The sequence below is a fragment of the Sus scrofa genome, chromosome 8 (assembly GCF_000003025.6).
Source record: "Sus scrofa isolate TJ Tabasco breed Duroc chromosome 8, Sscrofa11.1, whole genome shotgun sequence".
NCBI classification, from domain to species: Eukaryota; Metazoa; Chordata; class Mammalia; order Artiodactyla; family Suidae; genus Sus; species Sus scrofa.
In genome coordinates, this window is record NC_010450.4 from 120644646 (window position 1) to 120667863 (window position 23218).

General features: G+C 42.0%; 1 protein-coding gene across 1 annotated transcript in view; it reads right to left on the reverse strand.

The window, feature by feature from the left end:
- The window catches only part of DAPP1 (dual adaptor of phosphotyrosine and 3-phosphoinositides 1), a 56354-nt gene continuing 33590 nt past the window's right edge, over nt 455-23218 (reverse strand). The window contains exons 4-9 of the mRNA XM_013979010.2: nt 14285-14415; nt 10751-10798; nt 8773-8835; nt 7277-7362; nt 4071-4158; nt 455-2309 (exon numbers count right to left, since the gene is read on the reverse strand). Coding sequence (XP_013834464.2) covers nt 2241-2309; nt 4071-4158; nt 7277-7362; nt 8773-8835; nt 10751-10798; nt 14285-14415 — 485 coding nt within the window. The 3' untranslated portion in view covers nt 455-2240. The remainder of the gene's footprint in view (nt 2310-4070; nt 4159-7276; nt 7363-8772; nt 8836-10750; nt 10799-14284; nt 14416-23218) is intronic.

The window sequence follows — 23218 nt, forward strand, 5'->3', positions numbered from 1 at the left end:
GCTTGGCAGAAGGCAGTGGGCTGCAGCTGACCTCAAGGGGCAGAGGAGGGAGGATACTCACCCTGTCATGATTCTCTTGCTGTCTGCCTGGAACGGGGACTCAGCCACACTCCCTGACCTGCGTGCAGTGTGACGAAGAGGTAAGGACCAGAGCCCACCCTCCAGAAGGGCCCCTGGCCAGGGAGGGAAGGGCTCTGGAACGGGCAGTCATAGCCCTCCCTGCCACGGGGGGACTCTCCTGGTCCGGAGGGAATCGTGCTGTGTGGCAAGATGTTCCCGGGGAGAATTCTGAGAAAAACCGTGTCTTGAGGTACTTGCTTTGTGCTAAGCACACACTGTTAGGGACCGAGCTTGACCTAGACAGCTCTTCTCCCAAACCACTCCACTCTGGTCTGCCAGTGGCACACTGGCACTGTTTAACAGATATTAAAAATAAATTTTAATAGCAAAATACTTCAGGCACAGCAAAATCATGCTTTTTAATAAACATAACCAAAGACTATAAATAAACATATTTTACAAAAAGTAAAAACAATGTTACCTGCACAAATACCCTTGGATCTAAGAAGAAAAAAACAAACCTGTACATCTCGGTGAAGACTTTTGTCTAAATCCTCACTTGGCAAACTTGACAAATACATTTGAACAGACATTTGCTTTATCCCACAGGATACAGATATAACAATATACTGGAAAACCTGGTTGAAGCTTAACAAGATTTAATTTCTGAGTCCCTGATGTTTAAATAATAAAAGAGACGTAAGAAGAGAGCCTCTGGATTGCAAGAAAGTGTCGTAATCATAGCTGTGCCCTGACATCTGAGTTCTTCCTCTACTTTGATGTCTCTTTAAACTTCAATCTAAAAGCAGTATGGGAGGACCCACTGTGGTTCAGCAGGTTAAGAACCTGACTAGTATCCATGAGGATGCAGGTTCAATCCCCGGCCTTGCTTGCAATGGGTTAAGGATCTGGTGTTGCCAGTAAGCTGTGGTATAGGCTGGCAGCTGCATCTCCAATTCAACCCCTAGCCTAGGAACTTCCATATGCCAAAAATGCGGCCCTAAAAAGCAAAACAAAATTAAAAATTTTAAAAAGCAGTATCAATGAAGATAATAGAAGAGATTAGAAACCAATCACTCTGGATACCAGTATCTCATCCTGCTACTGTAGTCCCCTTATTCTAGCTTGAAAATGCTGTGTGACAAATACTTGATTATACTTTGCATGTGGACTTAGTGTTGCTGCCTCAACTGGCAACTGAAGCTGCTCTGGAGTAAGGTGTGGGGTGCTCCGTGCAGCGCAAGGTGCATCTTGCTTCTCTTGGGCCGAGACCTACTGCCTTCTCAGGTGAAGGAATTGTTAGAACACACTTTCCCCGAGAAGTCTCAGTCTGAAAAATGCTGAATGCAGATACTTAGTGCTTACATGTGCTCTATTATTGTTGACGTTAAAGTACCAGTTACCTTTATTTTATCACCCTTCCTCAATTTCTATTTTCTCAGTCTTTAAAACATTTCCCCCAGAGTGACCCATAAAGAGGCTTTTTTAGATTGTACCTTCCTTTATCTTTACCATCCTGCCTAATTGCCCAGAGGACATTTAATTCTCATAGATTTGTCATTAGAGGGGAAGGAAAGAGCCAGGAGATAGCTGAGCCTTTTACAATGAGAAAATAAATACTGCAAATATTTTCCAATTTAATTTTGGAAACTTTTTTTTCTTTTTGTATAAAGGGAAAAAAAGGCAAAAACACTTCTCCCCCAGTCTCGGATGTGTGCTATCTCAAAACGCTTTCTGGGGAAGCTGTCTAAGCCTCAGGGTACATGTATAGCTGACTCCTTCCTGGTTAACAGCACAACCTGGAGGGTGACGAGCTGACCATGATGCAGAGGGGACTCTAGGCAACCAACATCAGCCAGCCTGGGGACCTCAGTGTGGGAAAACAAGAGCCCTTCACCTCCCACTGCATGTTCTACGTGCCAGCACACCTGGGTACGATGGTTCATCTGTCTCCATCAGAACGAAGATGCTCAGTATTCTCAGGAGATGGTGGGATCGTGAAGGGCAGCAGTTTTCTGTGAGTCACCAAAATGGTGTGTCCAGAAAGGACCAAATCTGCCTCTGCTTGATTTGTTTCTACAGAAAAGTCCTCAGTCAGCTTTCATCTGAAGCCTGCGGTGCATCGGCATTGGGAACGTTCCACCTTGCTCCTGGGTCAGGTCATCCCTCCTGGAGAAGGTCTATTTAAAGATGAACGACCGAGATCGGACTGTGCTGTCCCCTTGGTCAAGCTGTTTTCTTATTTGAGACTGTAAGAGAGCACACCCATACGTATCTGTGATTGAGCAGCTTTAAGATAACTTTGGCTTTTTAACAAATATTAAATAGGAAATGCCAACCACTAAGAAAACCATGCAACTATAAATTATCCTGTCTCCTCTTCCCCCAGGTTTTATTCTGGGTTTTTTTTTGTATTTTTCCCAGGAGAAATACTGTCAAGTGGTTGGTTGAAATGTGTACAAAATTAGAAATGACCTAATGCTTTTAGTGATCCATAAAATGCAATATTGCTTAATGAATCAAAACGAAGATATAGATCTAAATTTACTCACATGAAAAGATGTTCATAATATTGTTAAGTAGAATGAGCAGGTAAAGAACTTTGGAAAATAAATTTTGTTTTTAATGTTTATTTGCAGAAGAAGTCTGAAAAGACGTAAATTTGAAATATTTTTACTTTAACTTTTCTATAATGATTATATGCATAATTTGTGTAATTTGCATAATGACAAAATAGAAGGAATAAAATATGATTCATATTTGAGCAAAGGCTTCATATGGCAAAATATTTCCCCAATGGATATCAAATACATTTGAACTATTTCAAAATGAGTGGAGTATTTATTTGGATCTCAAACTAAAAGAACCAAAAGCAAAAATACCAGTATTTAGAAAATAATACTCAATAAGGTTGTATGTAACAGATAATTTCATTAAAAAGTTAGGAACAACTGTTTATAGCTGAAAACATCAAGGATTTCAAAATGGTATTTATAGGAAATTTTGGAAAGATTTAAGGACAAGTTCTTGACTAATAACTCACTAACCTACAAACACATACCCCCCAAAAAATGTATGAGATTAGTAAATTCCTATAAGCACTTTGTCTTCCTCCTGGGAGGTACATAGAAAGTAAATAAAATAGGAGTTCCTGTTGTGGCACAGCAGAAACGAATCCAACTAGGAACCATAAGGTTGTGGGTTCGATCCCTGGCCTCACTCAGTGGGTTAAGGATCCAGTGCTGCCATGAGCTGTGGTGTAGGTCGCAGATGTGGCTCAGATCTGGCATTACTGTGGCTGTGGCACAGGCTGGCAGCTGTAGCTCTGATCAGACGCCTAGCCTGGGAACCTCCATATGCCATGGGTGCAGCCCTAAAAAGAAAAAAATAAATAAAAAAATAAAAACACCTTTATCCTTGATTTTCACAAAGTAACGCTTCCACTGGACACTAAGCTAAGTTTTTCTGGCATGCTTCCTTCTCTGACAAGTTAAAATTTTCTACTATAGAATTATGTCAGTTTTCCTCTGTCTTTTTTTTTTTTTTTTAATTTTCCCACTGTACAGCAAGGGGGTCAGGTTATCCTTACATGTATACATTGCAATTACAGTTTTTCCCCCACTCTTTCTTCTGTTGCAACATGACTATCTAGACATAGTTCTCAATGCTATTCAGCAGGAAGTTTTCCTCTGTCTTGACTCTCTGGTCCCACATGTCCTCCTCCAGGCAAACCTGGACCAGCCCACACACTTAGAGGAAGGCTGATAGACACGAGGGTGTGAGGCTAGGCTCTGGGCTGAGACCCCAGAGCAGATTTTTTTTTTTTTTAACTCCTATCTTCCCCTCTCCATCCTTTCCTTGTCCCAGAAGAATGAACAGACTCTTCCACAAGCCTGCAAGTAGACCTCCCATTGGTTCTTGGGGCTTGTCTGACTCTTTCAATAGCAGTGTTTGAAATCATCAACATGGTACTTCCTAGTACCAGGCACCCAGAGATCCACGTAGCTCACCAGCTTCCAGCGTAGGATCTTGATCCACTCATCAGCTTCTACTCCTGTCTTTGCACAGAGATAAAATGTCCTGAATGGAAACACTAGGCTGATAAGACAAAAGAAAGAACGTCAGATACTCTGGATGGCTGGTTGAACATCTCATAGTTAAGCACCAAATAGATTATTCCCAGGGGGAAAAGAATTGACAAAGGACCTGAGTAAGAACCGAAGAGTTGGGAGCACGTCCTGCCAGGAAACTGAAACAATGAGGAAGTTGTAGATTCATGTTAATATTATAGGACATATTTACATTTTTAAAGAGGGTCCAAAGAAATAAAACAAGTCTGGGATACCCCAGATCCTTTTATTGCTCATGTCTTAGACGGAATACACTTATGTGTTGATTCAGCTGATAGACCAAATGACTCAGAACTTGTGCTGTAATCCAAAGAACTAGCACGACAGATCCGAGAGTTTGCTGAAGGAGTTCGTTTGTGTTAGCTTGCCTCAGTGAGGACACTGCCCTCTGTGGATGAAGGCAGTTTTAACTTTTCAGGACAGAAAAAAAGAGATAATAAATCTCTTCAACTATTCATTCTGCTCCCTTCCGGCCATGTTCATCTCTGCTGGAGGCAAGACGAACTTGCCCCCTAGCATGAAAGTCTGTTTTCAGGCTATGGTTAACCCCTCACTTCACTGTCTCCTTGGCTACAGAGTCAAAATTATCTGATTAATCATCAGCCCTCACTTACATCTTGCCTGTACTTCCTGTCCTTACAGTTGAGATGCAAAACACTAAAAATATTTTTGTCCTATTTGTGGGGACAAAAAAAAAAAAAAACAACAAAAAAAAAAAACCCTTGAACTGAAATCAGAAGGGTTTCTACACCCTAAAACCAAAGCAGCATACCTTGTTTATTCCAGTAATTACCGAATAGACAAGAGGTAAGCTGCTGTGTATAGAAGGTGAACCTTGATGTGAGGTCTGGTTGGCAGTGGGTATAGATGGGAGGGTTGAATGGGGAGTGATACCGTGCACACATCATGCAAAATTGATGGCTGGAATTGTCATTGCTTGGTACTTCCTGTGAGTGACTATTAACTGCCTGCTAATACAGATAAGTTTTCCTTCTCCTTTCTTCTTGTTAACAGAACCCCAGGGGATGAGTTCTAATTAGTTGGAACCAATTATGATCATACTAGTGCCCCTTTCTAGCTTCCTTTACTGTTGGTGATGGCCATGGAACCCAGCTTTGTCCAATGAGATACTGGGAAAAAGGTGATAAGAGTTTCTGGAGAAATGTCTGCCTTCCTGATAAAAAGGGCAGACATGACTGATACCATCCCTGCATCTTTCTTCAGGACTCATGTGAGGCCTAAAGTTAAAGTAGCCATCTTGGACCCTGAGGTAGAAAGCACGAGGAAAAGGCCAAGAGAACTGTTAGAGACATTGGAACTGACCTTGGCAAGGGGGCTGCCTGCCTCCCAATTGCTTATTTTATAAGAAATAAAAACCCCTGCTAGTTCATATGGTACCTTAGTGTGAATTTTTAAAAGATGTCCATTTTTAGTTGATAATATACAATCATGAATAATTGGTAATGTTAATTTTCTTAGGTATGACAACAGTATTGAAATTCTATAGGTGATATTTTTATTCTTAGGAGATGCATATTTAAGTTCCACGATGTCTGGAACTAACTTTTTTTTTTTTTTCTTTTTTTTTTTTTTTTTTTGCCTTTTAGGGCTGCACTCACAGCAAATGGAAGTTCCCAGGCTAGGAGCTGCATTGGTGCTATAGCTGCTGGCCTACACCACAGCCACAGCCACAGCAATGCAGGATCCAAGCCACCTATATGACCTACACTACAGCTCATGGCAACGCCGGATCCCTAACCCACTTAGGCCAGGGATTGAACCCACTTCCTCATGGATCCTAGTCAGGACTGTCACCCACTGAGCCACAAAGAGAACTCCCTGGAACTTAATTTCAAGTGAAATAGAGATAAAGCAAATATGGCAAAGCATGAATGAATGATGCATCTAGATAAAGGATATAGGTGTATTTATGTCTTTTAACTTCTGTATGTTTGAAAATTCAACTTTAAGATAAAAATTATGGGGTTCTCTGGTGACCTAACAGTTAAGGATCTGGCATGGTCACTGCTGTGGCTCAGGTTCGATCCCTGGCCTACGAACTTCTGCATGCTGTGGGCACGGCCAAAAACAATAATAAAAGTTGGTAGGAAATAAGACACTCCTTTTTCAAGATACACTTCTCTCAGTTAGAAAATTGTCATGATACAGTGATTATGCTAAAACAAAACACTGGAGGAGTTTCCGTCATGGCTCAGGGGTAAACAAACCCGACTAGTGTCCATGAGGATGCGGGCTTGATCCCTCGCCTTGCTCAGTGGGTTACAGATCCAGTGTTTCCATGAGCTGTGGTGTAGGTTGCAGACGTGGCTTGCATCCCGTGTGGCTGTGGCTGTGGCATAGTCGGGTAGCTGCACCTCTGATTCGATCCTTAGCCTGGGAATCATTATATGCCGAGGGTGCAGCCCTAAAAAGATAAAAAGACCAAAAAATAAAAATTAAAAAACACCTTTGTGACATCTGCCAGAATTGTCATCATCATACAAATCACTCATTGTTGGAGTCAACAAAGTTATAATGAAAATTAAGTAAAATACCCCAAAGGAATAAAAGCTAAGAGGTAAATGGCACCCTGTTACAGGCATCACATTTGTGTCATGTATAACCTAAACAATTACACCCAGCAGACCTGCCTATTTGTTTAGACCACTTTATTTATTTTTAGGGCCGCACCTGCAGCGTATGGGAGTTCCCCGGCTAGGGGTTGAATCAGCTGCAGCTGCCGGCCTACACCAGTCACAGCAACCTGGGATCTGAGCTACGTCTGCAACCCACATACACCAGATCCTTAACCTACTGAGGAATGCCAGGGATCGAACCTGCAAGCTCATGGATACTAGTCGTGTTTGTTTCCACTGAGCCACAATGAGCGCTCCATTTAAACTACTTTAAATGAGTTTTTATGTCACAGTGGACTGAAAGCACTCCAAACATATATGTCCTGTGTGACGGTTAACCACATGCCTCAGATCAAACCATGTGTACACATTAAGACATACAGCTTTTTATTCTTCAGTGAAAATAAGTGTCTGGCAAAAAGTTCTAAAAACATTTATAAAACAACTTACCAAAAGCAATTTACTCTTTCTTGTGAATAATCAAATTGTACAGCTGAACATTCTGTTAAGTTTAGGATCCGAATTGGTTCTGGTGACTTAAGGGAAAAAAAAAAAGGACAAACTGTGTCATCATTAAAGACACATACAAATTTCACAAATTCCCCTAACAAGTCTTCCAGTATGAGTGACTGTCAACTTTACTTCCATGGCAGCGCCTGATAACAAAACACCTTCCTAAGGGAAAGAACACACTTGTTTGGGGATTGGCTTCCCATGAAGCTGGACAGTAGGAAGAGATTTTCTTTGTTAATTTAAATTTGGTGGAGCCAGGTTTTTAACACTTGAAAGAGAGTCTTATTTTTCTTCCTATGTTTTTAAACATCCTCTTCTCAGAAAAATTGTGTGGGAAAAATGAAAAGAAATGAAATAATTTTAAATTTGCTGAATGAAATAGACATGAGAAATGGACATATTTTCAATAGAGGGCACTACTGCAGGAGAGAGTTAATTCATTGTGGCAAGAAAATCATGCCACTGCCCTAAAAGCAGGAACCATGTGCCCTCGGAAGCTACAGTTTGCCCGCCAGCCAGACAAGGCCATGTCTGGGATACTCAGCCCGTCTCCAGCTCGTATCAAGCATCTAGAACTCTTATCTCCAGTTATTTACAGGGCGTTTCAGGTGCTCATAAGGGAAACTTCAGGGATTTTAAAGGCGGACATTCCTTTCATCTAGGGAACTCATTTTTTAAAAAATTTTATTTTTGGGAGGAGTTCCCATCATGGCACAGCAGAAATGAATCTGACTAGGAACCATGAGGTTTCCGGTTCGATCCCTGGCCTCATTCAGTGGGTTAAGGATCTGGCGTTGCCGTGGGCTGAGGAGTAGGTGGCAGACACAGCTCAGATCTGGCGTTGCTGTGGCTCCAGCATAGACCAGCAGCAACAACTCTGATTCAACCCCTAGCCTGGGAACCTCTATATGCCACAGGTGCAGCCCTAGTAAGACCATTTTTAGGGCCACACTCACAGCATATGGAAATTCCCAGGCTAGGGGTAGAATTGGAGCTGCAGCTGCCAGCCTATGCCATAGCTGCAGCAATGTAAGATCTGAGCTGTGTCTGCAACCTATGCCACAGCTCATGGCAGAACCCGATTCTTAACAAGGGCCAGGGATGGAACCCACATCCGCGATGCTAGCTTGGATTAGTTTCTGCTGCACCACAAAGGCAACTCCGGAGAACTTTTTTTTTTTTTTTTTTTTTTTTTTTTTGCTTTTTAGGGCTGCACTCTCAGCGTATGGAGGTTCCCAGCCTAGGGGTCCAATCGGAGCTACAGCTGCTGGCCTACATGACAGCCACAGCAATGTCAGATTGGCAACGCCACTGAACGAGGCCAAGGATCGAACCTGAAACCTCATGGTTCCTAGTTGGGTTTGTTTCTGCTGCGCCACGATGGGAACCCCAGAGAACTCATTTTTAAAGGTAAAATATATTATGTTTCTCACCATCTGGTCTTTGAAGTATTTCAGTTCATTCCTCTGCAAAGTGAACCATCTTGTTTTCCAGGTCTGAGAAAAAGAAAAAATTTAAACATGTAGGTTTTGAATACAGAGCTACAATATTTGAATTAGATAATTTCCTTTTGTTTTAAAAGTATCTAAAAGATAAGATACTATGAACTATTCTTGAAGCAATACTCCTGAGAGAAAAATTTTCAAAATTCAACTTAAAAAGTTTCAAAAATTAAAATGACTGTAAACAAGTATAAGAAATAACCTATTATAAATATTCAAGGTAATTTATAACACACCACTAAAATTCCATCTTAATAAAACTTAGTATCAATGAAACTCTACAATAAGAACAAATACCATTTTTGAGTGACTACTGCAGGCTACATACTATCCTTGCAGGTTTATACACATTATAGCCAATCCTTATACAATGCCAAATATCCTTTTTTTGGCCTCCCTCCTTCCCTCCGTCTGTCTCTCTCTCTCTCTTTCTCTCTCTCTCTCTTGCCATCCCATGGCATATGGAGTTCCCAGGCCAGGGATCAGATCCAAGCCACAGTTGTGACCTATGCCGTAGATGTAGCAACGCCAGATCCTTAACCCACTGTGTCCAGCAGGGGATCAAACCTGAGTCCCAGTAATCCAGAGAGGCTGCCAATCCTGTCGTGCCACAGCAGGAATTCCAATGCCAAATATTCTTGTTTCACAAATAAGCAACTTGAGGTTTAGGAATCTCAGAGCGAACGCTATTCTACACCTTGCCTAAGAACTCCATGGCATTGATGGAAAGTGTTGTTTCCCACTCTCTCTTTATGTACTAACAAAACACTAATCTGATCCTAGGTGGCAATGTTCCCAGTTAAAAGAAATAATAGGATTTAAAAATAATGCTAGAAATATAAACACTTCTCCTTAGGGAACATCCAGTCTGCTAGGGACATGAATAACTAACTATTTAGGTTAAATTCAAGCAGGCAAGTACCCTTGAGCGTTTAAGTGCCCTGACTCTTAAAATGGGGAAGAACGGACATATTCTGTGAACGTCTTCTTGGCCTGTAAAAAGGAACTATAATAATTTTAAAGGTACAATCACATAAATGGAGAACAGCTGGATACCCTCAACTAGTAAAGTCCTAAATTCTCGTTTCTTTGGAATTTTAAAATACAGTTATACTAGTGCCAGTGATGGGGTTGGGGCCTACTTTTAGGTAAACATTTCATACAATTTCAACTTCTTCTTTGTTAAAAAATCTGAAAAAGCAAAGAAATGTGCTGGAGTTAACGTGGTACTTTCACCTTCAATCATTCCATTAAAAGGATTGTTTGTTTTCTTGGGTATTAACTGTAGGCTACTCCCATACATTTGGCTCTGCTGAAGTGTAGTCGAGTGATTTTTCCAGAATTTTTACTAGCATTAGCCATGAGGATGAACTATTAAAACGGGTAAATATTATGAATGGATCAACATGCTTGGACAGATTTGCAGCAACTTGGATGGACCTAGAGATTATCATTCTAAATGAAGTAAGTCAGGCAGACAAATACATGACATCACTTATATGTGCAATCTAAAAAAGGATACAAATTAACTTATTTACAAAAGAGAAACAGACTCATGGATTTAGAAATCAAAGGTATAGTTACCAAAGGAGAAATGGGGTGGGGGGAAATTAGGAGGTTGGGATTTACAAACTAATAAGTAACAAGGACCTGCTGTATAGCACAGGGTAATCTACTCAATATTCTGTAATAACCTGTATTGGAAAAGAATCTGAAAACGATTCTGCACATGTATGACTGAATCACTTTGCTGTACACCTGAAACCAAGACAATATTGTAAGTCAACTACACTCCAACAAATTTTTTAAAAAATGAGTAGGCAGCTGGGCTTTTTAAAAAGTCAAAATGAGGACTGAGCCCACAGGTGGCATTCTCTTTGGGGCAGGCGCAGCGAACATGCTTCCTTACCTTGACCAGGCCCCCCTGTTTGGTGAGGTAACCTTCCTTGGTGCCCAGCTGGAAGAGAAAGAAACACCCACATGAAGCCCAGAACCATCACCATGTGATTTTTTTGTCTTTCTATTTCTGTCCCATTTTAAAAGGAAACACGTTTGCCTGTGATCATTCAACAATTGCCTCTCATGCTTCATCTGGGCACTTGAAAATCCTCCTGGGGTTGTGAGAGGCTGTTTGCAGACCAGATCATCTGGCCTGATTCTGGAGCAACAGGCAACAATGGGTAGACTCTTTTCTAGCTGGAGTTAGCAGTTTGCACACCCTCAGCCACAACGTACCACTTATAAAAGCTGGTGCTGGGCAAAGTGCATCTGTGCACACTAGCTGCTTGGGTTGTTGCTGGGTATTATGCACACAATTGTGCACACACACTGACACGGGCTCAACACATTGGGAAACTCTGGACTAAGCAAAGAGGGATTTCCATACTTCCCAGGGTCTGTATTACGCTTATAGACTTTGTGAATTTTTAAGAAGCAACATTAGAAATAGCATTTTCAACATTTCTTTTATCATATAATTCTCTTTTCGACCCCTTTTTATTTATTTTTATGTTTTGACTGCACCCACGTATTTATTTATTTTTTTTTGTTTTGACTGCACCCACGGCATACAGTGGTTCCCAGGCCAGGGACTGAACCCATCCACTGCATCAACCCAGACTATAGCAGTGACAACACCAGATCCTTAATGACATATTACCGTCTGGGTTCATACTATCCCATGGATTACTGTCTGTGATCCTCCTACTACAGTGTGAGCTCAATGAGGCCAGACTTTGCCTAATTTATTCCCAGCCTGCCAGTGCTTAAAACAGTCTGGGTGTGTTACAGGCAGTTTTTTTTTTTTTTAAGTTTGTTAAATAAATGAATGCATTAAATTTCATCTTATCTCAGGAGCCCAAGGCTGTATTGTATATAAAATATGTAACTAGTAATTTCCCCAAATGCAGTTGCCAAAGGATGGTCAACAGATTTACAGAAGCATCTACACTTCTGGGCAGTAGGACACCTATTTTCATTTTCACTTCAAGTAAGAAGTTCTTTTTCCTGTAAATACGACTTAATCCTCTTCCTCCTCTGCAGGGCTTGTGCAAGAACTGCATCCTCAAAAGAGAAGGCAGACATCCAGAAGCCCTCAGAGCTCTCAGGTTGGAGCAGAGGCGCAGTATCTTATGGGCACTGGGGGTAACCAGTTAAGGCTGTGAACTCTTGGACTCAGTAAGGATCAAGGGCATTTACTCAGACTCAGACTGGTTCCCCGGCTGGCTGGTCCAGTTATCAATTGTTCCTTAAAGAGGAATAGTGTGAGACTCTTCAGGATCCAGTAGAAAACCTTTAGAGTTTTCTGTACATATCAATGCACAACACATGTCATGCACCTCTCATTATCCAGTGTGAGTGCAGACATTTTCAATTATCCAGTCATCACTGTTTTAAAAACTCCATTATACAGAAGCTTCTATGTATGGTCACCTGGCTGGGTGAATCCATCTGGATACCTGGGGTGAGCAAAGAAGGTAAGCAGTAAGGCAGAATTTGGTCTCAAGAGGTCTGTTTCTACCTAAGTACGCTGTGTCTCATGCTGACACCAAGTTCACAAACTAGGTCTTATCTGCATTTTACTGTTGATAAAGGACACACATAGTAGGCTATGGTTTAACTGACCTTGACTGGAAATCTTTAGGGGAAGGTAACAGAGGATAACAAAGTTACACCTAGAGAACAAATAAAAATGATGCTGAAGTGATGGGTGGTGGGGTAAGGACAGTAAAGAGGAAGCTCAGGAAAGGTACGGTTGACTGGAAAACAAAGGATTGCTTCTAGGGTAGACCTTCATTTACTCTTTGGTCTGTTCTGACTTGGAACTACTTATTGTCTCGCTTTCCTAAATTTCTCTAGTTCTGTGGTCTTTTACTTCCCTGTCTAGGTCTACCAAAGCTCAAATATCTTTCTCAACCAATTTCCAGGATTTTTATTTTTGAGGAGAGGTAGCATAGTAACAATAGGTGTTGTAAACCTGGCTAAGCTATCAAACTAGGAAGACAGGCTGTGATTCCTGTCCTGGGGAAGTGTCAGGCTCCTGACACATGTCGGACACATGTGAGCATCCTTCCTCTAGCTCGGTGACTCCAGGATAAAAGTGAGCAGGGAGGAAGGGCATTTTAGAGGAAGCTAGGACGCATGTAGGAAGGCTTCCTGGAAGATGCTGATCCCCGATGCTAGTCTCCAAGGATGAGGCAGTATTTCAGATGCGAGGAGGGGAGGACAAGCACGTGGTTGAGCCGGGCGGGGTTCACAGTGTGAATGTGGGAGGAGCATGAGGCAAGGCAAGAGAGGCGAGGGGGGTCCAGCGGGGCCAACAACACGGGGGACACCACCAGAGGATGGTAGGCAGGGAGATCGTGTGGTAACCCTGCTTTTAAGAAGAGCTGTCTCCGGTGGCAGGGTAGAAAAGTACCACAGAGACCACAAGCTCACATACTTTAAAGTACTTTGTAGCAGGACATCTTCAAGCATCACAGCTGCTCTCTAGAACTGGTTCTAGACATTTGAGTCCTTTTTATCATGGGCACACACCCAGATGTCTGATACCACAGCACGCAGCCAACTAGGAAAAGGAACAAAAAATAGAGGAGCCCCGGGTATAATGAAGAGAAGAGGCTTCTAGAGAGGAGTCTTTGCAGGGTCACGGCTCACAAGACAGATGGAAATGGACTCTCAGGAGAACAATGGAAGCCCAGGTGCACGGAAACCCAACATCTTCTGTCTGTGCCCTCCATTCAGTGAGGGAAGAAAAGGCCAGGAGAGAAGAACATCCCCAGAGCTTGGAGTAAAGGTGGGCAATCTTTCTTTTCCATACAAAGTTGAAGTGTAAAAGAAGATTTTTTTTTTTTCTTAATTGAAGAAATTTGTAGGAGTTCCCATCATGGCTCAGTGGTTAGCGAATCCAACTAGGAACCATGAGGTTGAGGGTTCGATCCCTGGCCTCGCTCAATGGGTTAAGGATCTGGCATTGCCATGAGCTGTGGTGTGGGTCGCAGATGCGGCTCGGATCCTGCGTTGCTGTGGCTCTGGCGTAGGCTCAAAGCAACAGCTCTGATTAGACCCCTAGCCTGGGAACCTCCACATGCCATGGGCACGGCCCTAGAAAAGACCAAAAAGAAAAAAATAAATTTGTAGAATAACAGTTTAGCCAACTGTGTGAGTATAAACATCTCTTGCCCATTCTAGCATCAACTTGTCCAGCTAAATAAGGATGGGATTTAAGTACCATTTTCAAAGTCCTTAAAATCCTATCACTGTCGCATTGTTACTTTTTATAGTTCTCCCTGGACTAGATGAACTGAGTCATAGGCTTTGAACTTTATGTTCCTTTCCAGGTTTTATACCCCAAGTGAGAATTTTTAGGTGAACAAATGTACTTTAAAAAACACATTATCAGTTTAGGACATCGAGAGCCGAGAGCAGATGGAGGGCCACTTACAGAAGGTGCAGTGGGCACCAGGTCGTTCTCTGTTCTTCCTGTCTGCATTGCTGTGTGAACTCGGACGGACTCATAAATGGAAGGTTCTTCCACTTTTCTTGGGTAGGGATGCTTCAGAACAATGAGAGTGCCTGAGGGAAGACAAAGAAATGTCATCAAGTAGACTCCCAGAAAGAAGGTCCAAATGCTAACAACTGGACAATAGTTTGCATTGTAAAGTCTCTTGTTTTTTCATGGATTCGCTTACTCATTTTCTCAACATTTATCAATACAAACTATGTGCCAGGCATTTAAGCTGGACACTGGAGATGTAAGGCATGACGAGACGGTTTCGGGCTTCCTAGTGCTCAGTCAGGACTAGCAATGAATACAGTCATTTAACTGAACAGGGCCATGAGCCACATGAACCAAACCTGCTGCGAGCCCCAGAGCCTGGAGAGCCAGCCCGTCTATGGAATGCTTCAGAAATGCTTTCTTGTGGGGTGGGGTGCAGGTGGGGGGTGGAACCCTGCTAGATCTTAAGCACTAACTGGAGGGCTTCCAGGTAGGCTTTACAAAGGACATGAAAACAAAACTAAGCAAATGTGCCCAAGATAGGAGAATTTATTCCACTGGCCTATTTCTTACTGGTTTCAGAACAACTTGTTATGAAATCAGTGGACCTAAAAAATTAGAGCTCATAGCATCTTCTGTACCATCCTCTACCACCCAATTAAGAGCTAAAGGAAATGAAGCCTTTTCTTTAGTGAATATAAAGCGAATAGGCTGAGGCTCATGTGTGACTACCTTCACATCCGTCCAGAGGAGGGGGGTCGAGACAGAAAAAGGGCTCCCCCAAGGGGCCATGCGTTGGGGGCTTGGGTGAGTCATCCAGAGGGCTGAGCACTTTCAAGTCCACACTCTGACATCTCCCCGTTTGCTAGCTTTCCCTTCCCTCAAGCAGTCAGTCAATCAGAAACCAGAAACTGACTACGAAAGGAGTAATGAAGGGCTTTCTCTCCCTTGCTATGATGGCTTCTTGCTTTTCTACTTCACTAGCATCTTTTATACAGCAGGCCCGGGACTGTATCAGACCCTGGGGGAGATGTAAACAGTTCAGTAATTCACTCAACAAATATTTACTTGGCTCTACTAAGTACAGCCACTTATCTAGACCCTGGGGGTACAACAGCAGACAACGGAGATGAAGCATCTACTTTCAGGGAAGGGGAAACAAAAAAAATTTTGAAAAAAAAAAAAAAAGTCAGGTGAGGCAATTGTTACAAAACCCCTAACAGAGCAAAGTAAAGGAACAGAGTGTGAAAAGGGTGGGATCAGGGGATGGTGGTATTTTATATGGGATCAGGGAAGGCTTCTTTGACCAGGTGAAGGAAAGCTCATAGAAAGTATAGATTTTTAAATTGGGAGTAAGAGAGAGATGACAAGGAAAGAAAAATACCTCTTTAGCAGTTGAAACTAATAATGATATTGATAAACCTAGAAACAAAGCAAAAACCTTTCTATAAGGCTTGAGTACACACAATGTACCAAGTGCAAAAATAGAACCTCAGCTTCCGATAACCTGGGCCCAGATAACGCTCTGCTGTAAAGTGAAAAGGGCACTGAGCAGGGCCAAAGAGGGGCTCCCATCTTGGCCCCAGAAAATAACGGCCTCCTCCTCCTTCTGCACCCAGTTCACCCCAGGAGCACTGGCATCACAATGAAAGATGGCTTTTGCAGTTACCAGGGGCCCCAGTCCCGCCCTTGTACATTGTGGGTGCTCCCTTTTGTCAATGCGATTTCTTTCATGAGAACAGATCCACTCATATCAGGACATGAGGCCAGTTACAGTTTTCACAGTCATAATGAAAGCAGCAACACCTAAATCAAGAGCAGCCGTTGTGCAGGCTCCGGGGCTGTGGGGATGCAGCTGTGACCTGGCAGATGCTTGGTGAATTCTGGGCTGGCTTCTCAGTGACCTACCCCAGAGAGACACCTCCTGGCAGTCACCCTGGCATCATGGAAAGAGCTACCATGGCCACTCAGCACTGTTAACTTTTGATATTCTACGCTAAGCTTCTGTTTCCTCCTCTGACAAGTGAGAAGTACCCTTTCTTCATGAAGCTGTCTGAAGCACCAAATAAAGAAGTGTTTGTGAAAGGATTATAAAAATGTTAGATGTGGTCATGCTTTGATATAGAGTATTTTAAAATTCTGAAGTGAAATTCCAATGATCACCATCTTTGGGAATGGGGATTTTAAAATGTTTAGTTACAAAAGACCTATGTGACATACAGATGGCCGAGAAGCATATGAAAAGCTTGATGTTGCCAATTATTAGAGAAATGCAAATCAAAACTATAATGAGGTTTCACTTCACACCAGTCAGAACGGCCACCATTAAAAGTTCCACAAATTACAAATGGAGAAAAGGGAACCTTTCTACACTACTGATGAGAATGTAAATTAGTGCAGCCACTATGGAGAATGGTATGGAGGTTCCTTAAAAAATTAAAACTAGAGTTACCGTATGATCCTGCAATCCCACTCTTGGGCATATATCTGGAGAAAACTAATTCTAAAAGATGCATGACCCCAATGTTCACTACTGCACTATTTATACTAACAAAGACATGGGCGCAATCTAAATATCCACCAACAGAGGAAGGGATAAATAAAATGTGGTATATTTAAGGAGTTCCCGTCCTGGCACAGTGGAAAAGAATCTGACTAGGAACCATGAGGTTGCAGGTTCGATCACTGGCCTCACTCAGGGGGTTAAGGATCCAGAATTGCTGTGAGCTGTGGTGTGGGTCAAAGACTTGCCTCGGATCTGGCATTGCTGTGGCTGCGGTTTAGGCCACCAGCTGTAGCTCCAATTAGACCCCTAGCCTGGGAACCTCCATATGCCACAAGTGTGGCCCTGAAAAGACAAAAAAAAAAAAAAAAAAAAAAAAAGAAAATGTGGTATATTTAGACAATGGAATATTATTCAGCCATATAAAAGAACGAAATAATGTCGTTTGTAGCAACATGGATGGACCAGAGATTATTGCATTAAGTGAAGTCAGTCAGACAAAGATAAATATCATATGATACTCCTTACGTGTAGAATCTTAAAAAATGATACAAATGAATTTATTTACAAAATGGATACAGATTCACAGACATAGAAAACAAACTTATGGTTACCAAAGGGGATAGGAGGGCACAGGGCAGGAGAGAAAGAAATTAAGAGTTTGGGATTAACATATACCCACTACTACATATAAAATAGGTAGCAGGACTTACTGTATAGCACAGGGAACTATACTCAATATCTACTAATAACTTCTAATGGAAAAGAATCAAAAAGGTATATATGCATATATATATGTTTATATATATATATACACACACACGTATATAACTGAATTACTTGGCTGTACACTTGAAACTACACTTCAATGAAAAAAAATCTATGTGTAATGTTGTGCTAAGAATAAAAATGGCAGTCACCTATCAGTCACCGACTACAGCACTAAGACAAACCAGTGCCACTTAAACACTTTCATCTGACAGTGGAGAACAGAGAGACTAGAGCTCAGGACTCAAGGCAGCTCACAAATTAGGAAAAATGTAAAATCTTGGGCTTCATCTTCAAATTGGATGCTAAGTTATCATCCTATCTCATATGCTTGGTATAAAAACAATATTTTATTTTTTTTTTAATTTTATTTTCCCACTGTACAGCAAGGGGGTCAGGTTATCCTTACATGTATACATTACAATTACAGTTTTTCCCCCACCATTTCTTCTGTTGCAACATGAGTATCTAGACATAGTTCTCAATGCTATTCAGCGGGATCTCCTTGTAAATCTATTCTACGTTGTGACTGATAATATTTTAGATGATGCTCTAGACAGATCCGTCTGGTCAATCCTCTGTCCTTTTGCATAGAACCAGGACAGCCCAGGCACATGCCGACCTGTACTAATTTCCTTTGGCTGCTGCAACAAATTGTTACAAATGTAGTGACTTGAAATAGCTCCAATAGAACTTCTGGTTCTGGAGGTCAGAAGTCTGAAATGGGGTCTCACAAATCTAAAATGAAGGTACTGGCAAGGCTGCTTTCCTTCTGGAGGCTCTAGGGGACCATCCATCCCCTTGCCTTTTCTGCTTCTGGAAGCTGCCCACAATTCTTGACAGAGGGCCCCATCCTTCATCTTCAAAGCCAGTCGCTGGGGGGTAAGTCCTCATGCTGCTCTCTCTCCAGTTCTCTCTGCTGTCTCTATCTTTCACGTATAAGGACCCTTGTGATTACAGTGGGTGCACCTGGACAATCCAGGCTCATCTCCCCATCTCAGAGTCAGTCAACTGGTAGCCTCAATTCTATCTGCAAACTTAATTTCCTCTTGCCATGTAACGTAACAGTCACATTTCCAAGGAGCCATGTGAGCAACTTTTGGCGGGAGTATCATTATCCTGCTTACCACTGCATCAGTGTTTCAGAGCTAAGCACAGCCACAGGGGCCTGTTATGCTTCAGTGGAAGGATCTCTGGGCCAGGCCACCTGGTAGTATAAAGCCCTTGCCTGTCCAACAAATACATTTCTGACCCCTGTGAGTCCCTTCAGAGCAAGTATGGGGACAAATTTATCTTTGTATCCCTACCTCCTGATAGAGTTTCTGACATAGTAAAGGCTTCATGAGTGAGTAAGTGAATGCCACTCTAATTTGGGTTTAAGTCAAGAAGAGCCCAAGAAGAACCAGCCTCCCAGGTCCACAATTACCCTGGCCTGGGACAAGGACAGGATGGCACAAGTTGGGCTCTCCGAATCTCCATTGGTGGGACCTGAATTTTATTTTGAAAACTTCTTCTAAAGTTAAACCCACAAACAGCTAAACAAAAGTAAATGATATTGAATCAACCAGGAAAGCAGAATCAATTATAGTCAACTAATAAAACCATGAATGGTAGGGAAAAAAAAAAAGCCAAACTGGGAGTTCCCATCATGGCTCAATGGAAAATGAATCTGACTAGCATCCATGAGGCTGTGGGTTTGATCCTTAACCTCACTCAGGAGGTTAAGGATTTCATGTTGCTGGGCGCTATGGTGTAGGCTGCAGATGCAACTTGGATCTGGTGTTGCTGTGGCTATGGTATAGGCCAGGGGCTACCGTTCTGATTCGACCCCTAGCTTGGGAACCTCCCTAACCTGGGGTTCAGCCCTAAAAAGAAAAAGAAAAAAAAGCCAAGCTACTTATAAAATGGTAACTTCCACTGATAAACATCTGGCCTCCTTAGCTGACCATTCTGCCCAAGGAAAGACCAATATATAGACTCGTGGGTGTGGCTGCTAGGCTTACAATGATTTCCCCTTTTGTAGAGATTGTTCCATCCTCTTGCACAGAGGTGGACCCCCACAGACCCTGGCCCTCCCCACAAACACCTAACTGGACACACTCATTGGACTGGCCCAGGGATCTACTTAGTCACATCTCTGGAGAGAAGGTGCATTAACTTCAGTTTCTGAGTTCATGAAGCAGACTGTTTCCTGCCTTTGATATGAAAGCTGGTTTCAGAAACGCTCAGTGCAGGTACATTATTGAGATGATCAGAGAAGAATGAAAGCAAGCACTTCAATTTGCAGAAATCTTCAAAGTTACTAATGATCACTGGGGCTGATTTCTGATAGTCTCTTGTTGTTAACTTGCCCTTAAATTCTGAGTGGGAATACAAATACCCTTCAAAAAACTTTCACCTTTCTCCCTGTATCCTTCTTCTAAAAAAAAAAAAAAAATCAGTTAGCCAGGATTAGTTTCTGTCATCTGCAATTGAAAGAAATTTATCTAATGTAGCTGCCACAGACTCATTCCATTCAAGGTTCAAGGCAGTGCATTGGCTCCCTAAGAAAGGAACTCTAGGTTAGTGATATTCAGACTAGATTAACTCCAAGACTTGGTTGGAAGTTTCAGATAAAAGACAACAGGCGACAGGGGCTGGTAGAAGGAAAGACAGATTGACCTACAATCACTGGTTGGAGCCTTGCTTGTAAGTTTCACTTCAGTTTCTGAACTACATGAAGGGGACTGTTATTTCCTGCCTTTGACATGAAGCCTGGCATCAGAAACACTTGGTGGAGGTGCATTTCTGAGGTAATCAGAGCAGGACCAAGGCAGGTAATTTCAGTTTTCTTTGGCTAAACTGTAACTTATGGGACACTTGTGTGTAATACTAGGAAATCCCTTTTTTTTTTTTTTTTTTGGCTGCACTTGTGGCATGCAGAAGTTCCCAGACCAGGCCAGGCCAGGCCAGGGTTGGAACCCATAACACAGCACTGACCCGAGCTGCCGCAGTGACAGTGCTGGGTCCTTCACCCGTTGAGCCACAAGACTGGGAAATTGGTTCGATATCTAAAATAGAGTGTAGTACAGGGCACACATAGCTCCTAAAAAGGAAACTTGTGTTCAGAATATTTCTTTTATGCACTAAATAGACAGTGTTTACTCATCAGTTTCCCTGGTAGACTGTAAGATGTTTGAAGGTAAGGATGCTATCAGTTTTATCACTCTATTATCAGTGGCCAACAATGTCCAGCTCATAGTCAGCACTCTATACATACTTACTAGTTATGAATTAAAATAAGATCATACCCATACATATTTTATTATTGCCCTCAGGTTCAGAAAACAAGCTTTCCAAATGGTGCATGCATGCTAGGTTCCTCTGTCTCCTCCTGCCAATGGAAAGTGACTTTCTGAGGGGCAGGCTATAGAAATATTCAAAATCTTTCTCTTTTCTTCTTCACTACCTGCTCTGCAAATGGACTTGAACTCATCACGAAATGGTGCTTGTAAAACCACATGCAGTTACATATGAAGGGGATTTAATATCCAATTTCTAGTCTCTCAGGGGGCAACACACTGAGGTAGGAGAAGCAGACCAGTTAGCCAGGGCAGGAGAATATTCTATTAAAACATCCAAGTCAATTCGGGTCACTTTTTATTTTTAGGGCCTCACCTATGGCATATGGAGGTTCCCAGGCTAGGAGTCGAATCAGAGCTGTAGCTGCCTGCCTACACCACAGCAACACCAGATCCTAGCCATGTCTGTGACCTACACCACAGCTCATGGCAATGCTGGATCCTTAACACACTGAGTGAGGCCAGGATCGAAACTGCCTCATGGATACTAGCCAGATTCGTTTCCACTGAGCCATGACAGGAACTCCTCGGGTCACTTTTTTTTTGAGTAGTAGATTCTACCGTTCAAATGAATAAACTATGGAATTGGCTTAAAATTTGGAGAAGACATCACCAACATTTGATAAACAAAACCAATCATCCCTAAACCAACTCTTCATGATATGCCAAAGAATATATAGTTCCAGCATATAATACGATGGAATGAATTACCATAAAAGGCTTCATTAAATAATAGTAATAATGACTATTTATGCCATGCTAAGAGTTATTCTAAGTATCCTACATGCCTAATCTCATTCAGTCTTCATAGCAAGTCATTAAGGTATTAACTATTACCATCAGCTCAATTTTACACGATGATGAAACTGAAGCTCAGAGAGGATATATAACTTGCCTAAGAACAGACAGCTGTTTTATGGCAAAGGCTGGACTTTCACTTATTTACTCATTATATCATGTTTTTCTCAACCTTCGTGATAATCACCACCATGGAAATGCTCTATGACATGTGCAATATACTCTGACTATTGTGGGCAAGAGATCACACGTATAAATCAAAATTCAAAGAAAATTTTTTTTTGTCTTTTTTAGGGCCACACCTGAGACCTATGTAAGTTCCCAGGCTAGGGGTCAAATTGGACCTATAGCTGCTGGCCTACACCACAGCCATAGCAACACCAGATCTGAAACTTGACTACAACCTACACCACAGCTCACAGCAACACCAGATCCTTAACCCACTGAGCGGAGCCAGAGGTTGAACTTGTGTCCTTATGGATATTAGTCAGGTTCATGACCACTGAGCCACAATGGGAACTCCATGAAATGGATTCTTTAAAAGGGTCTGTTGTTGCCACAGCTGTGGCATAGGTCAAAGCAGCAGCTCAGATTCAATCTCTTGCCAGGGAACTTTTTATGGGTGGGCCATAAAAAAAAAGAGAAAGAGACAGAGACAGGGACAGAGAGCTTGAGGAAAGGAGATGTGAGGTTTTGCTTCAGTGTTTCTCAGCAGGGCTCAATTTATTCATTTGCAAAGGAGAAATTAAACAGTCTCTGAGCTCCTAACATTCTGTAAATCTAGTTAAACTCACAGGCCCATCTGAAGGGCACTGAATATTAGGGTGCTTTGTAACCAAATAGTCTTCCTGTTTCTGCAAATGTGTAATATTCATTTGATATTCTACTCCTGACGTCATTTTATTTTTACCTCTCATTTTTCTTTTCCTCCACCTTCTCTTCAAACTTTAAACTTTATTTTACATTATCATATTTTTAGAGGCTGTTTTATATCTTTCTGGAGAGGCATGAATGAGATGGGGCTAAGTATTTCAGGGATGTTTTCTAGCCAACCTTCTTATCTTTTACAATTTCCTCTAATATAATTTCTCCAATGGCAATTCATGTAAATAAAATAAGAAGAGCAATCAACACAAAGACAGAAGTTCAAATTGCATCACATTCTTTAGAATAATTTCTTTATATCACATACCAAAAATATTATTATAGGCTTTAAAGAGAATGAGGGGTGGGACTAAAATGTGTGGTGTAGCCCTGCCATATCCTACGAACATTCTCTTATATCACCTGGCAGGGATTCTTCCCATCCAAGTCCATTTAGGTCAGGCTGTGCTGTTGTAATACTGTGTGTCGCAGTGTCCCTGTGACACCAGTTTCAGGAAACAGCAAGTGAATGGACAGCACACGCTTTAGAACCAGATTAGACTGTGTTCCAATCTTGGCTCTGATGCTTTCTAGGTGTGCACGCTT